Raw genomic sequence first — 12,863 nt, 5'->3', positions numbered from 1 at the left:
GTAAAGTGTGAACAAGCTGCACATGACTTCTTATGCTCATTTGTTGTTTTATTCCAGAGGTTAATTGTCAAATGGAACATGTTGAATATTATAGCTTCATGCTTGAACATCATACATAGGCCTAATCATTATTTATTTTGTGTCTTTGTTGTTATAGAATCAGTTTAAATCACAATGCAACACACTGACACTGATGTGACAGAAGGCCTCACACTCAGTAAACTCAGTAAGATAGCCTACACACAGGTCTACAACTCTTGGGGTGCCGAATATCAAAATTTTATTGCTGATATTGTGAGTATTTAGCTCACATCTCCCAATAGAAGAGGAGGTTGAGCTGCCCTACTGGGAGAACAACTGTAGGCATGTTGTTGTCTGCTCATGTTCACATTGGTTGCCCTGTTTTGGATTCGTGTAGGCTATGTTTAATAGTCAAGATAATGAAACTAATATTCTGAAACAATTTCAGAGTGAATTTGTTGAAAAACGTGTGGCATTATTGTTTTTTTTTATTTGAAAGGGAGAGAGAAAGAGTTGTGTTTACGCTCCAAGCCACCAGGGGGCGATGCGATCATTGATCACAGTTTGAGAGTCACATGATCGTCACAACAACAAATCCCCCCTCTCTCTCTGGTGATCGCACTGCGCAGTTGGCTCTGTCTCTTCAGCGTCTCCGAGGCCCAGCTCCAGGCGGTGAACCTCTGAAACCATGGCCCAGGACATGACTCTGCTGTGGGGCTCCGGCTCTCCTCCCTGCTGGAGGGTGATGATCGCTCTGGAGGAGAAGAACCTGCAGGGCTACAACCACAAACTGCTCTCCTTTGAGAAAATGGAGCACAAGTCTCAAGAAGTGTTAGATATAAATCCCAGAGGTCAGGTAGGAGCAGCCTGCAGGAAACCCCACCTACTAACCAGTAGTCTAACTGAAATAGACAAGTTATCCCCGAAAAATGAGTAACCTAGACACCCCAACAGAAGAAAAACGTGCGTCTTGTAAGCTGACGTCAAACTCCGTTGAAAATCCAAGTAATTAATATTTTTCAGCTCCTTGGTAAAAAAAACAAACAAACAAAAACAAAAAACCTGTTAGACTCAACAGAGAGTGGGTCTTTCATGTCTCATTCTTGTTGGGCTGATGTTGAGTTAACCAGCAGCTCTAACTTCAGAAGCAAACCCAGATGCACAGTTCACACAAACGCAACGCATTGGCTGATTCTTCGGTGCATTTTAAAGCCATAAATTGATAGATCCACTCGTCTTTGGATTATAAAACACAAAAAACTATATATATAAAAAAAATCTTTTATTTTTATTTTATTTTTTTATGGGTTGCTAGGCTAGATTACAGCCACATTTCAAATAAATAAATACAAAAATTGCAGTTAACCCATTTTTTGTAACCAAAACAGCAAACATCTGAAAAATATATTTATTTATTTAATAGCAATATTTTATCATGTTCCCCAGTTTTGTTCAACCTCGTAACACCATACCAATTCCCCTGTTTACAGTTTGACATCCTCAGCATTTAAGTCTTTTACTGAAGTTTTTAGAAGAACGTAGGCTACTAAGAATGTGTTAGCATGATTTCTTACATATATTTCATTGTTTTTGTTGTGAGATTGACATCGTCAAGCCCAACCTTTCAACTCCACTAATAATTTATAGTTAACAACTGTTTAGGAAAAAACAAACAATAGTGTTAGAAATTATAATTTCATGATTACATGCCTTCTACATGACTTCTGGCAGTACAATATGCACAAGTTTTCAGGAGTCATGTGTAACTTAAGTCTCCATTCATTATTCACCAGGCACGTTGTTTACCAGGCGAGATAACGTTATTTGGATTAACAGGATTTTTAATGTAGGTTAGTTCAGTGAGTCATCATGTTACATGATACAGCCATACTGTTGTGTTAAAAGCACTTACTGTAAGTGTTCCCCAGCACTACCAGCACAGCAGTTTGTGTTAATTAGCTCCCCACAGCATTAAACTCATAACAGCAGGTAACCCTTGACAACCTGTCTTGCAACCTGTTTGTTTTCTAGCTTCCCTCTTTCAAGCATGGAGACGTTGCTGTGAACGAATCCTACGCAGCCTGTTTCTACCTGGAGGTGAGTGTGGCAGCGAATACACACAAGCACCAAATGCAACCTCACGTCGAGTGTGTGACGTTCAGATGCGTGTGTCTCTTCTCTCCCGATGTCAGAATCAGTTTAAGGCCCAGGGAGCCCAGCTGATCCCAGAGAGCCCGGCAGAACAAGCACTGATGTACCAGCGCATGTTTGAGGGTCTCACATTCTACGAAAAACTCAGTAAGACAAATGAACATGATCCCTGAGTGGTCAGGTGATAGGGCACACCTTGGGACTGCAGAGCAACACTACAGTCTACATGCAACTCAAATCAACTTCTTTCTACATTAGAGTCACCAGGCAGGAAGTCACCGTTTGAGCTGCAAATGTTCCACTCTGCCATCCATACAAAAAATATTTATTTATTTAATTATATTAATTTGATGCCGCACTAACACGCACACTAGTTTCTCTTTTCCCGTAGAGAAGGATCCACATAGTTCTGCTGCGGTTCAGTTGCGTGCAAAATGTTTGTTTATTTGTTAGGACTTGTGATTGGAGAAATGATATGTGTATACCACCACATATCAGCAAATCCTGGATGTTAATTTCCTGCAGCCAGTCAAGGACTGAATAGACTGGTTTCTAACAGGACACTCATCTGAAGCAGAACTTCAACTCCACCCTGAGCTTCCTCTTCAAATTAGCAATTAGCTCAAACTGTTGGATCTGAAAACATGCTGTATCCTTAACCCTTAGATGCACAAGTGGGTCAAAAATGACCCGGTGAGGTTGTTTTCTTGTAATATCTTCGCAACAAAAAGTTGTTATCATTTCATATCCCAGGTATTCCTCAAAATACATGCTATTGATATTATACCATTTAAATATTTATCTTACCTTTTATACATTTTAAGAAATTTTAGTTTTTGTATTACTACCCCAAGCGCCCCCACATTCATTTCCTATGGAATTTCATTGAAACCTGTGATTCTTATCAACTGTGACTGTATATCTAAGTATTATCTTCACTTTTTTACCTCAGAAGATATGTCATGATATATTGAAGGTGTCAGGGCTGCTACATTAGCTACACACACACACACACACACACACACACAGTAGGCTACATACAGCTAGGTTGCCTTTTTTTTTTTTAAAGTAAAAGTGAAAAATATTAAATATTTAAAACATGTAATATTTCTTGTGTGGACCAAAATATAATACACTATATAATACAACACACTGAGTCTAATACTGGTCGAAGAGTGTAGGGTCCAGTCACTTGTGCATCTAAGGGTTAAGCCAGCCGGAACTTCTCATCTCTTTGAAAAAGAGGTTGAAAATTCATTACGTCAAGAATAGAAAGACTCAGCTTGCTACAGAAAGTGTTTCCAAGTTGGTACATCTGCCAGAGGGAGAGCACCAATCATTAGCATGCAGTTTGCTTTAGTCCAGGGACCTTTATTTTTGTCCAGAGCTGTTAAAACACACAGATGAGCCGCATGGTTGCACTCTGTGACCTGTTCCTTTATTATGATAACTGTGAGCACTGCAGGTTTATTGTAGTTAATCCCACAGCACATAGGGGTTTGACTCAAGATAAATAAAACACTGTCCTGCTCCTGTAAAAACTAAAGCACCTTATTAATATCAATCCGCTGCCAGAATTAAATAAGCTATGAGTCCAACAAAATCATATAACTGCTTATTATGTTTTATGGAGGATTAACACAGTTTACTGAAGCTGCTGTCTGTTCAATATGTTCATGTGTGTGTGTGTGTGTTCCTGTTGTCTTTCTTTTTTTTTTAAAGATGCAGTTATCTACTACAACTGGTTCATCCCAGAGGAAGAGAGGCATGACTCAGCTCTGCAGAGGAACAAGGAGGCTCTGACCACTGAGCTCAGACTTTGGGAGGGTTACCTGCAGAAGGTAGTGTGTGTACAGTACACACACACACACACACACACACACAGCATAAACTAACTTAGAAAGCACTGATGTATTTAAACACACTGATTTTTGTTCTTTTCTTTTTTTCAGCTGGGCTCAGGGTCTCACCTGGCAGGAGCAACCTTCTCTCTGGCAGATGTGACTGTTTTTCCAACTGTTGCTACTCTTTTCAGATTTGGGTGAGTGGGAATTGACTGGTTCACTGTTCTGGAGTCAGACCGGCCCAGTAGGTGTTTTTGGTCCGACCCTGCACTACAAGTGTCTCCCGTCTTTCTGTTCTGCAGGTTGTCTGCAGAGCATTACCCTCAGCTGGGAGCCTATTACGCTCTGGTGAAGGAGAGACCGAGTGTCAAAGCCAGCTGGCCTCCTCATTGGCTGGAGAACCCCAAGGGACAAGACACACTCAAAGACATCTGATATTCATGTTACGCCTACCTGTTGTGTTGTAGTTTGGCTTCCAAGAGCAGCACTTTGTCATGACGCATTTTCAGTGTTTCCATTGGTTCAAATTTTTGTGCACAGCTTATAATTTGTCAAATATGATGTTATAAAAATGTAGCTCTTCTATTTTTTTTTTGTCAAACATATTTCCTATATTTTTTTGAGTATTTCTTTTGGAGTCGTCTTTCAATCAAATGTTTGTCCCATCAGTCATCATATCTAACTTCATATCTAACTCCAAGTCAACCAAGAGCTGCTAGAGCTGAATTTTCTAATGCATATTGGTTCCTCCTATTGGTTTTAACCTTTGTGTTGGCTGCACTGTACACCAGTAGAGTGAGTCTGCAATTAGAGCACAGGCTGAATAAACTACTGTAGTTTGGATGTACCATTGTACCAGTTTAGCTCATGATTACATGACCATAAAAGAGGTGAACAAAACATTGCATGTAGTCTCTTACACCCCTATATTCAAAACTAGTCATGGTAGATTAGATCACAGTAGAAAATGGGCGGCGCCTTTTAGGACATGACCCTTGCTTTTTAGTGGCTGATTGGCTGTGCTCAACCTGTTTTTTTTCCTCCGCACAAAGGTAACTGAAACACCCTGCGTTACCGTGACGATGCATGCAGTAGATGAGATAGTATTCCATGGCATCCTCTGCATGACTTTGCATTTTATGCAGAACACACGGCCTCTTGGAGACATTCACTGCAACTGTACTGATCTGGATGTTGAACTATCATTTGTCACTTGACAATGCTGACCAACCAAATCAAATTTAATATATTACAAAATAAAAGTAGGCTGCCAGTCCTGAACAAAAGTAGTCTCTAAAAAACACAGCTACAATTTGTGTAATTTTTTCCTCTATTTATTAAACCATGACCATTTTTACACAAGGTGGCCTGAAGACAGCGGCTCACAGTCACTCCTGTGCGGATGACCTGTGCACACAGGACAACAAAAGCATGAGATAAAAATCTAACAATTAAAAAGATATTTGTTAAGGCATTTACTAAATGTCCCAAGTAATGCATCTGATTAGCCCTAGGAAAACTACTTGTATGACTTGACATAAGTCACCATGGCTTTTGTGTTGGTGAATGCTTTGCCAACTAAAAATATCTGCATCATGCTAGTCAAGCAGAATGACACTCATGCACACTCCCAGAAAGATACAAACAATGATACTGTCTTCATACTCGTTGACACATGAATATTTTTTTCATGAGGGAAATCACAAAGACACATAAATACAACTGATCAGAGGTGTGAATGTGATGTGTTGATGGAAGGAGGAGCATTCATTGTATTCAACAGGATGTCAGCTGCAGACCAAAAGAGCAAAGAGATCATTGTGTCAAATACATGGCAGAGCTGTGGATCATTTCCACACAGATTACATCACTCGCTGTGGTGTTGATGTTGGCAGTGGCTCTGAAGCACACGGTCCAGGGTTTAAGGACTGACACAGAGAAGAAGATGCACACTGTTCACAAGCAGGGTCAAGCTCAAAAGTGTGCGCTCAAGTTTTTCTATTCTGTCACAATGGACGATTTAGGTAGATGGTGTCGATTACATTTGATTGTCTTGTTTGCATGACTGAGGCTAGAACTGGTTGTGTGTGTGTGCAGAGGTGAATGGAAAGTGCTGAGTCACTGTGAGTTTACAAGTATCCAACTTATGCCTGTGGCACAGGCTGAAAAGGAAGTCAGCAAATCACTGCAGAAATAGTTCAAAATAGACATTTGAAATAATAATAACAATACAAAGCAATATTCATACTGAAGCATATACTGTAGGCTATGTGAAAAAACTGCAACCGTAGTATTACATGTATACTATAAAATATATACGTATATAAAATCACTGTATGAACGCAGTAAACAAAACACTACTGTCTTTTTAGTTGTTTGAAATTATCCCCCCCCCCCCCCCCTGTTTAAACAGAAATATAAAAGGATTAACTCTGAAATAGTGCGAAAAGTAGGTTGCAGTCTCAATTTTTGTAACTTCCTATCAGTACCCAGAATCTAGTCAAAAAGTATATTTTTGGGGCTGTTTGCCTTTAATTGACAGGTTGAAAGAAAGAGACAGGAAATGGGGAGGCAGAACAACACGCAGCAAAGGGCCGATGCGGGATTCGAACCGGTACCGGCCGCGGAGAGGACTGCAGCCTCTGCACATGGGGCGCCTGCTCAACCCGCTAAATGGTGCCCCAAAAAACTTGGATTTCTTTATTCTGGCTTCCGTTTTATCATTGTCATTATTTTCGCAGATTAACAAAGAGTAAATGCAAAGCAAGAGCAGTCACTCCTCCACACATTTGGCTTTGCTAATGCCTGTTGATACAAACAGCTAGAGATGTAGGCTACTCACATTTAGGCATCCACTCAGCTGAGCTGTGCAATTAATAAAAATAAGCATGTATTTCAGTAGGACGTCGTGTTGCCCTGAGTTACAGAGGGGGGTGGGCTGGAGGTTAACATGTTTGGACAGGGTGGGAACAATCTCAATTTTGCTATGTCACATCTTTGTTGATAACACAAAAATGGGATGGGACTTAATCCCACCAATCCTGGTGTAGAGGGAGTGGGGGTTGTTATAAAACCACTCTTCTGTCACACTCCCGCTCCACTCTCCACGCCCTCCACCATTCAGCATTTCAGCCACTCACAGGTACAGCTGTTCACTCTGAAACCATGGCCAAAGACATGACTCTGCTGTGGGGCTCCGGCTCTCCTCCCTGCTGGAGGGTGATGATCGTGCTGGAGGAGAAGAACCTGCAGGGCTACAACCAAAAACTGCTCTCCTTTGAGAAAATGGAGCACAAGTCAGCAGAAGTCATGAGCATGAATCCCAGGGGTCAGGTAAGTTCAAAGCAGTCTGCATTTTCCTAGTCATTCACAGATACTGTACATGTCCATGCAGTAAAACAAATAGCAATGCCTCAAGTTCAAGTAGTTTTAATTCTACTCTTTCTTAAAGCTTCCTGCCTTCAAGCATGGGAACAAGATCCTGAACGAGTCCTACGCCGCCTGCATGTACCTGGAGGTGAGAAGTTGAACTTGTTCCAAATTGCTGAACTTGACCCTACTTGAAATTCGATGAAGCCAGACTACACCAAGGAGTTAATAAGTAGCTGTAACCCTTGCACTGTTGATTTTCCAACAATGCCCTACAGACAGACAGAAACCTAACACTGCAGAGAAGAAGAAACCGGAGCTCTGTGCAGCTGTTCATAATCATTGCTCTTTTCATTCATCTCTAACAACAGAGCCAGTTCAAGTCCCAGGGAAACAAGCTGATCCCTGACTGCCCTGCTGAGCAAGCACTGATGTACCAGCGCATGTTCGAGGCTTTCGCACTCAACGAGAAAATGGGTACGATCACTCTTGCATCTCTGTAAAATCCTGCATCTTAATAAGAATGAACCGGATGTCAGTTCCTCCAAACAACCGCTTGGATCTAGTGACTCATTACTGACCAGACAGCCAAAGCTTTCCTGAACAATATAGCTTTATGACTGAAGTTGTTGTTGCCATTCAGAGGTCTTCCTTTTGGGACTTTGTCCTACATTGCACTTGGCAACATAGTGCACCATTCTGCTACCGTTAAACCACTGAGACTCTGTTGAGACAACAACAACTGGGCTGCACATAATTAAGCTGGGAAAGGCTACAGTGGTGCACCCCTTAAAACAGGTAGTGATGTTGAGAGGTCACATGTTAATCACACAAAGGATCACATGCTCAGAGTAGCTCTATTGCAAAGCTGATGTCATGAGACAGAGCACCTAAGGGTGCAAGAAAAAAAGGTAACACTTTACAATAAGGGTCCCTTAATTAACGTTAATATATAAACTAATGTGTTAATTAATGCTGAGTAATGCATATATAATGATAACTAATTACATTATTCAACTTTTAATTCATTAACTAACTTTGAGTAGTAAACATTAATTAACTGCTTACTAATAGGCTACATTAATGAATGTGTTTCCTAACCCTAAGTAATACATAATGATTATTAATCTGTAAACAGTTAATTAATGCTTAATAATGTACTAACTAACGTTAATTAAGGGACCCTTATTGTAAAGTGTTACTGAAAAAAAAACCTGAAAAATTCTGAATGCACATTTAGCTTGTGAAGAATGTGAGTGTCTTTTTTCCTTCTGTTATTTTACACTCTCTTCAACTTAAGACTCCTGTTGCATAATAACCAGACTCCTGCCACAGTTGCTAAAAAGGAAATGGAAGCAACCATGTTCAGCAGTGTGGGAGTGGTTGTTTTTATAATTTGTTGACAGATTTTTATCAATAAGTCTCATACTTGACATGCCTCCACTGTCTCAGCTGAATTCCTGTTTGACTTTTTTCAGCGAGTGTTATCTACTACAACTGGAAGGTCCCAGAGGGAGAGAGACACGACTCTGCAGTGAAGAGAAACAGAGAGGCTCTGGCTGCTGAGATCAAGCTGTGGGAGGGATACCTGCAGAAGGTAAATCCACATGCATGTAAAAGACAACAGAGAGCTGCAGAGGCAGGCTGGCAACTTGAGTGACACAAGCTCATTGTGCATTTAATTGACTCTTCAGCGACATCTGGTGGATGAATAGATTCTTCTTTGATAAGCTTACAGTCTAGCAACAGCAGCAGCACTTCCTACATTTTTTTTTTTTTAATTTTGGCTTTGAATGGAGTGAACTAGCCTACAAGTTCAGTTAAGACTTGGCACAAAAAATAATCTTAATCTTCAAGATAGTGTCAAACCCATTTGATTTGTTTTTTGTCACTTTAAAAAAAGACAATCCTTTTAATGGTTATTTGGGCTTCTTGAAATTGTTGCTAGAGTTGACACCTTTTAGATTGAATATAGCAGGATCAAGGGGGTAATTCACCCAGCATTGCATTATGAGTAGAAACACAGAGGAGCAGTTGGTCTCAGCTGTACATAAAATCAAATGTAAAAACATTCGGGGGAAAAAAAGTGTTGGTTCTGCTCCCAGCCAAGAAATAATCTGAAATTCTTGCAAATTGTCATTTTTAAGATAAATAATATTAACAGTGTTAATAGGCAGGTCTTGCTTCCTTCAGACAGAGGCAGTTGTTTCTCCCATTCCCACTCTTTATCCTAGGATAAGCTTAACTGGCTGGCTGCTCCTTCTTTTATTAAAACTCTTGGGAGGAGTGTGAGCAAGTTGATATCAAACCTCTTTAAATGCACACTCACCTAAAATGTGTGTATGTGTGTGCAATGTTAAAGGGATAGTTCACCCTAGAATGATATTTCGCTCATTATCTACTCACCCTCATGTTGACTAAGGGCTGGAAGAAGTTTCAGAGTCCACCGTCCCTTCTCTGAGTTACAGGGGGTCTTGGCGTAGCAGTGCATGTCCATATAACGGTTGCAAAGGGACACCAGAGCTCTTCGTAAAAAAACACACACCAAAAAACATCCAAATACCTCCATGATGCTCGTATGTAATGTCCGTCTTGTGCTGAAGCCCCAAATTGCGTAATTGTCCCGAAAAAAATTAAATAAGTCTATATTTTAAGCTTGTTTGTAGCGGAAGCTTCTCGAAGCTTCTCTTCCTGGTCCGTCCAAATCTCGCGTGATTCGCAGTAACCGCACTGACGCCGGCGCAAATCACGCGAGATTTGGACGGACCAGGAAGAGAAGCTTCGAGAAGCTTCCGCTACAAACAAGCTTAAAATATAGACTTATTTAATTTTTTTCGGGACAATTACGCAATTTGGGGCTTCAGCACAAGACGGACATTACATACGAGCATCATGGAGGTATTTGGATGTTTTTTTGTGTGTGTTTTTTTACGAAGAGCTCTGGTGTCCCTTTGCAACCGTTATATGGACATGCACTGCTACGCCAAGACCCCTTGTAACTCAGAGAAGGGACGGTGGACTCTGAAACTTCTTCCAGCCCTTAGTCAATATGAGGGTGAGTAGATAATGAGCGAAATATCATTCTAGGGTGAACTATCCCTTTAAGTAATTTTCAACTAGTCAGGTTATAGACATCACTATAGGTACATAGGTTCACTGGTTCTCTCTCCCTTGTGCTTCTTTCAAGGCTTCTGGCTCTTTCATAGCAGGAAAGAGCTTCTCACTGGCTGATGTGACTGTTTTCCCAGCCATCGCTTATCTCTTCCGTTTTGGGTGAGTGGCCTTCATGACTGTAAATTACTCTAAGCTGCACCACAGAATCAGTGAAAGGATACTAAGAAGCAATGCATGCATAACTTCTCTCCAATCTGTGTAGACTATGTGAGGAGCGTTACCCTAAGGTGGCAGCGTACTACAACTCTCTGAAGGATAGACCCAGCATCAAGGCCAGCTGGCCTCCTACCTGGCTAGAGAGCCCACAGGGACAAGAACTTCTGAAAGACATCTGAAATCCAAACAAACAGAAAAAACTGTTTGTTTCTTATGTGTAACATGTTAACACTCCTTGTAGTGCACTACTTTGCCCAGCTGCATTTTCAGGAGATAATTTTTTGTCGTCTACTTGATACTTTAACAATAAATATTTCAATTTGATGCTGTAAACAAAACATAATAAAAATTCAAAAAAAGAAAAGACTTTCAAATTTTCTTCTTTTATTGATTACCAGATGACACCCACGTTACCATCTTTGACAATTTTACATTCGCTCCACAAGGTAACAATAGCACCTCCAATGCCTGTCGAGTAAAATAATAATATCTGTCAGCAAAGAATGATTAATCTAAGTATTTCTTTCAGTGTATGTTGGGTTTTAGTTGAAATGATATTTATGATAAAGAATAATAGAGAGTACTGTAGAGTTTCCTGCTCTTATCTCTTATTCATCAGGCTGACGCCTGTCTGCTGTTGGCAGTGGAAGTTGTGCCTGTACACTAAACTAAACTAAACTAAACACTAATGTTTGATTAAATAAAGGTTGAGCAGGCACCTCATGTGTTGAGGCTACAGTCCTCGTGCAGGCGGGCCCGGTTCGAATCCTGCATCGTGCAGCCCTTTCCTGCGTGTCATTCCCCCTCTCTCAGCCTCCCCATCTCGTGTCTCTCTCGACTGTACTATCAAATAAAGGCATGAACCCCCCGCCAAAGAAAAAGAAACTGGCATGGAGTTTTCTGCCACACTTTTTAGCTGTCATCCCTCTGCCCATTTTCATCACCATATACTGTAATTAATGTGGCTTTTTTACTATCAACAGCAACCCATAATAATTTTCAGATTAAAACCATAACCCTTGGTCACACCTTATCTTTGAAAGCACATTTTGATGTTTGGATATCAATAGCATTGCGGTGAAAAACAAACCTCCTTTAAGTCCTGCACCTTTTACATTTCAACAGCAGAGGTCAGTAACTTAAGTAAACTTTTCCCTGTTTAACCAAGAACTGATATACCTGATATACCTGAAGAGTCATTTAAATAGATCAAAGTCAGAAAGAGTGCTGGACCTGATTTGTGGCTGTTTGCATTATTTCTGTGCAGAACAATTGGGCCATGCCTTCTTTTACATATTTCAGATGTTCATCAATCAACAGAGGGTGCCAAGGAGCTGGAAAAAAGCACAATTACCCCAGTCGCTAAACATAAACATCCCAGTTAACTAGTGCATTACTAGTTCAGTACAGTGGGCAACAAGTCTGCCAAATAGGTGAGTAGTTTTGGTTTTGGTGCTACTAGTACAGCTGCTGGTGTCACTTTTAGGGCTTATGTTGGTACTAGTTTGACAAGAATGACACTAGTTGCTAAAATAGAGTGACTTGTGGGAGACTTTGACCAGATGTCCAAATGGTGCTTATTTTTTTATTTAAAAGGGACAATACACATTAATGAACATCAGTACGGGTGTACAGATGCGTCGGAGTTAGCAGTCTGCTAATTTGCATCCGCAGTCTCTTGGCAGGTAATAAACAAACAGACAGAGAAATACACAAAGAATTATACAGTGATTCACATCATATAAACATTCATACATATACATAAAGTGCATGTCAGCATGAGTTCTATAAAACCGGGTATAAAGTGCCAATTTTTAAAGTGCAAGTGCAAGTTTAAATAGATAAAGTGGATGTCTAAATGGATGGATCCAGATGTGATGGCCCTCTCCTGCCGCTTGGGGTGGACCAAGACATTGGAGACTACAGTAGCAGCAGGTGTATAAGTCCCATTCACACACATGTCACACAAGGACAATGTGCAGTATAAGAAAATAAGACAAGTGCAGTGCGTGCATACATACGCATATGTAGGCGTGCACTGCACAACAATAACAAAAATTATGACAGCCAAAAGTACAGAGCAAGACGGACGGACGCAGAGCACGGCACGTGTGTCGCGCTCTGCAAAAGTCCCGCCTAGTCATGATT

The 12,863-nt window shown here is 40.7% G+C and overlaps 2 protein-coding genes across 2 annotated transcripts; both read left to right on the top strand.

The window, feature by feature from the left end:
• The first annotated feature begins 619 nt into the window (after nt 1-619).
• On the top strand, nt 620-4,871 carry LOC146978851 (glutathione S-transferase A-like). The gene is made up of 6 exons (XM_085791878.1): nt 620-877; nt 2,053-2,118; nt 2,214-2,319; nt 3,895-4,013; nt 4,125-4,213; nt 4,319-4,871. Exons 1-6 carry the CDS (start codon nt 710-712, stop codon nt 4,449-4,451), a joined length of 681 nt encoding a protein of 226 aa, XP_085648004.1. The 5' UTR covers nt 620-709; the 3' UTR covers nt 4,452-4,871.
• Nucleotides 4,872-7,115: 2,244 nt separating this feature from the next.
• LOC146978850 (glutathione S-transferase A) lies at nt 7,116-11,081 on the top strand. Its single transcript, XM_085791879.1, has 6 exons — nt 7,116-7,349; nt 7,468-7,533; nt 7,757-7,862; nt 8,864-8,982; nt 10,573-10,658; nt 10,762-11,081. The coding sequence occupies exons 1-6, from the start codon at nt 7,182-7,184 to the stop codon at nt 10,892-10,894; spliced, it is 678 nt and encodes a 225-aa protein (XP_085648005.1). The 5' UTR covers nt 7,116-7,181; the 3' UTR covers nt 10,895-11,081.
• The last annotated feature ends 1,782 nt before the right edge of the window (nt 11,082-12,863 follow it).

This window comes from Trachurus japonicus, chromosome 11, assembly GCF_045865225.1.
Source record: "Trachurus japonicus isolate A0001 chromosome 11, Traja_1.0".
In the NCBI taxonomy this organism is placed as follows: Eukaryota; Metazoa; Chordata; class Actinopteri; order Carangiformes; family Carangidae; genus Trachurus; species Trachurus japonicus.
The sequence above is the reverse complement of the archived record's forward strand: the minus strand, read 5'-3'. Positions and strand labels throughout refer to the sequence as shown.

Coding starts and splice junctions, on each gene's coding strand:
- LOC146978851 (XM_085791878.1), top strand. CDS start 710: ATGGCCCAGGACATGACTCTGCTGTGGGGCTCCGGCTCTCCTCCCTGC. Junction 878..2,052: donor ATATAAATCCCAGAGGTCAG/GTAGGAGCAGCC, acceptor TTTGTTTTCTAG/CTTCCCTCTTTCAAGCATGG. Junction 4,214..4,318: donor GCTACTCTTTTCAGATTTGG/GTGAGTGGGAAT, acceptor TCTGTTCTGCAG/GTTGTCTGCAGAGCATTACC.
- LOC146978850 (XM_085791879.1), top strand. CDS start 7,182: ATGGCCAAAGACATGACTCTGCTGTGGGGCTCCGGCTCTCCTCCCTGC. Junction 7,534..7,756: donor CCGCCTGCATGTACCTGGAG/GTGAGAAGTTGA, acceptor CTCTAACAACAG/AGCCAGTTCAAGTCCCAGGG. Junction 8,983..10,572: donor GGGAGGGATACCTGCAGAAG/GTAAATCCACAT, acceptor GCTTCTTTCAAG/GCTTCTGGCTCTTTCATAGC.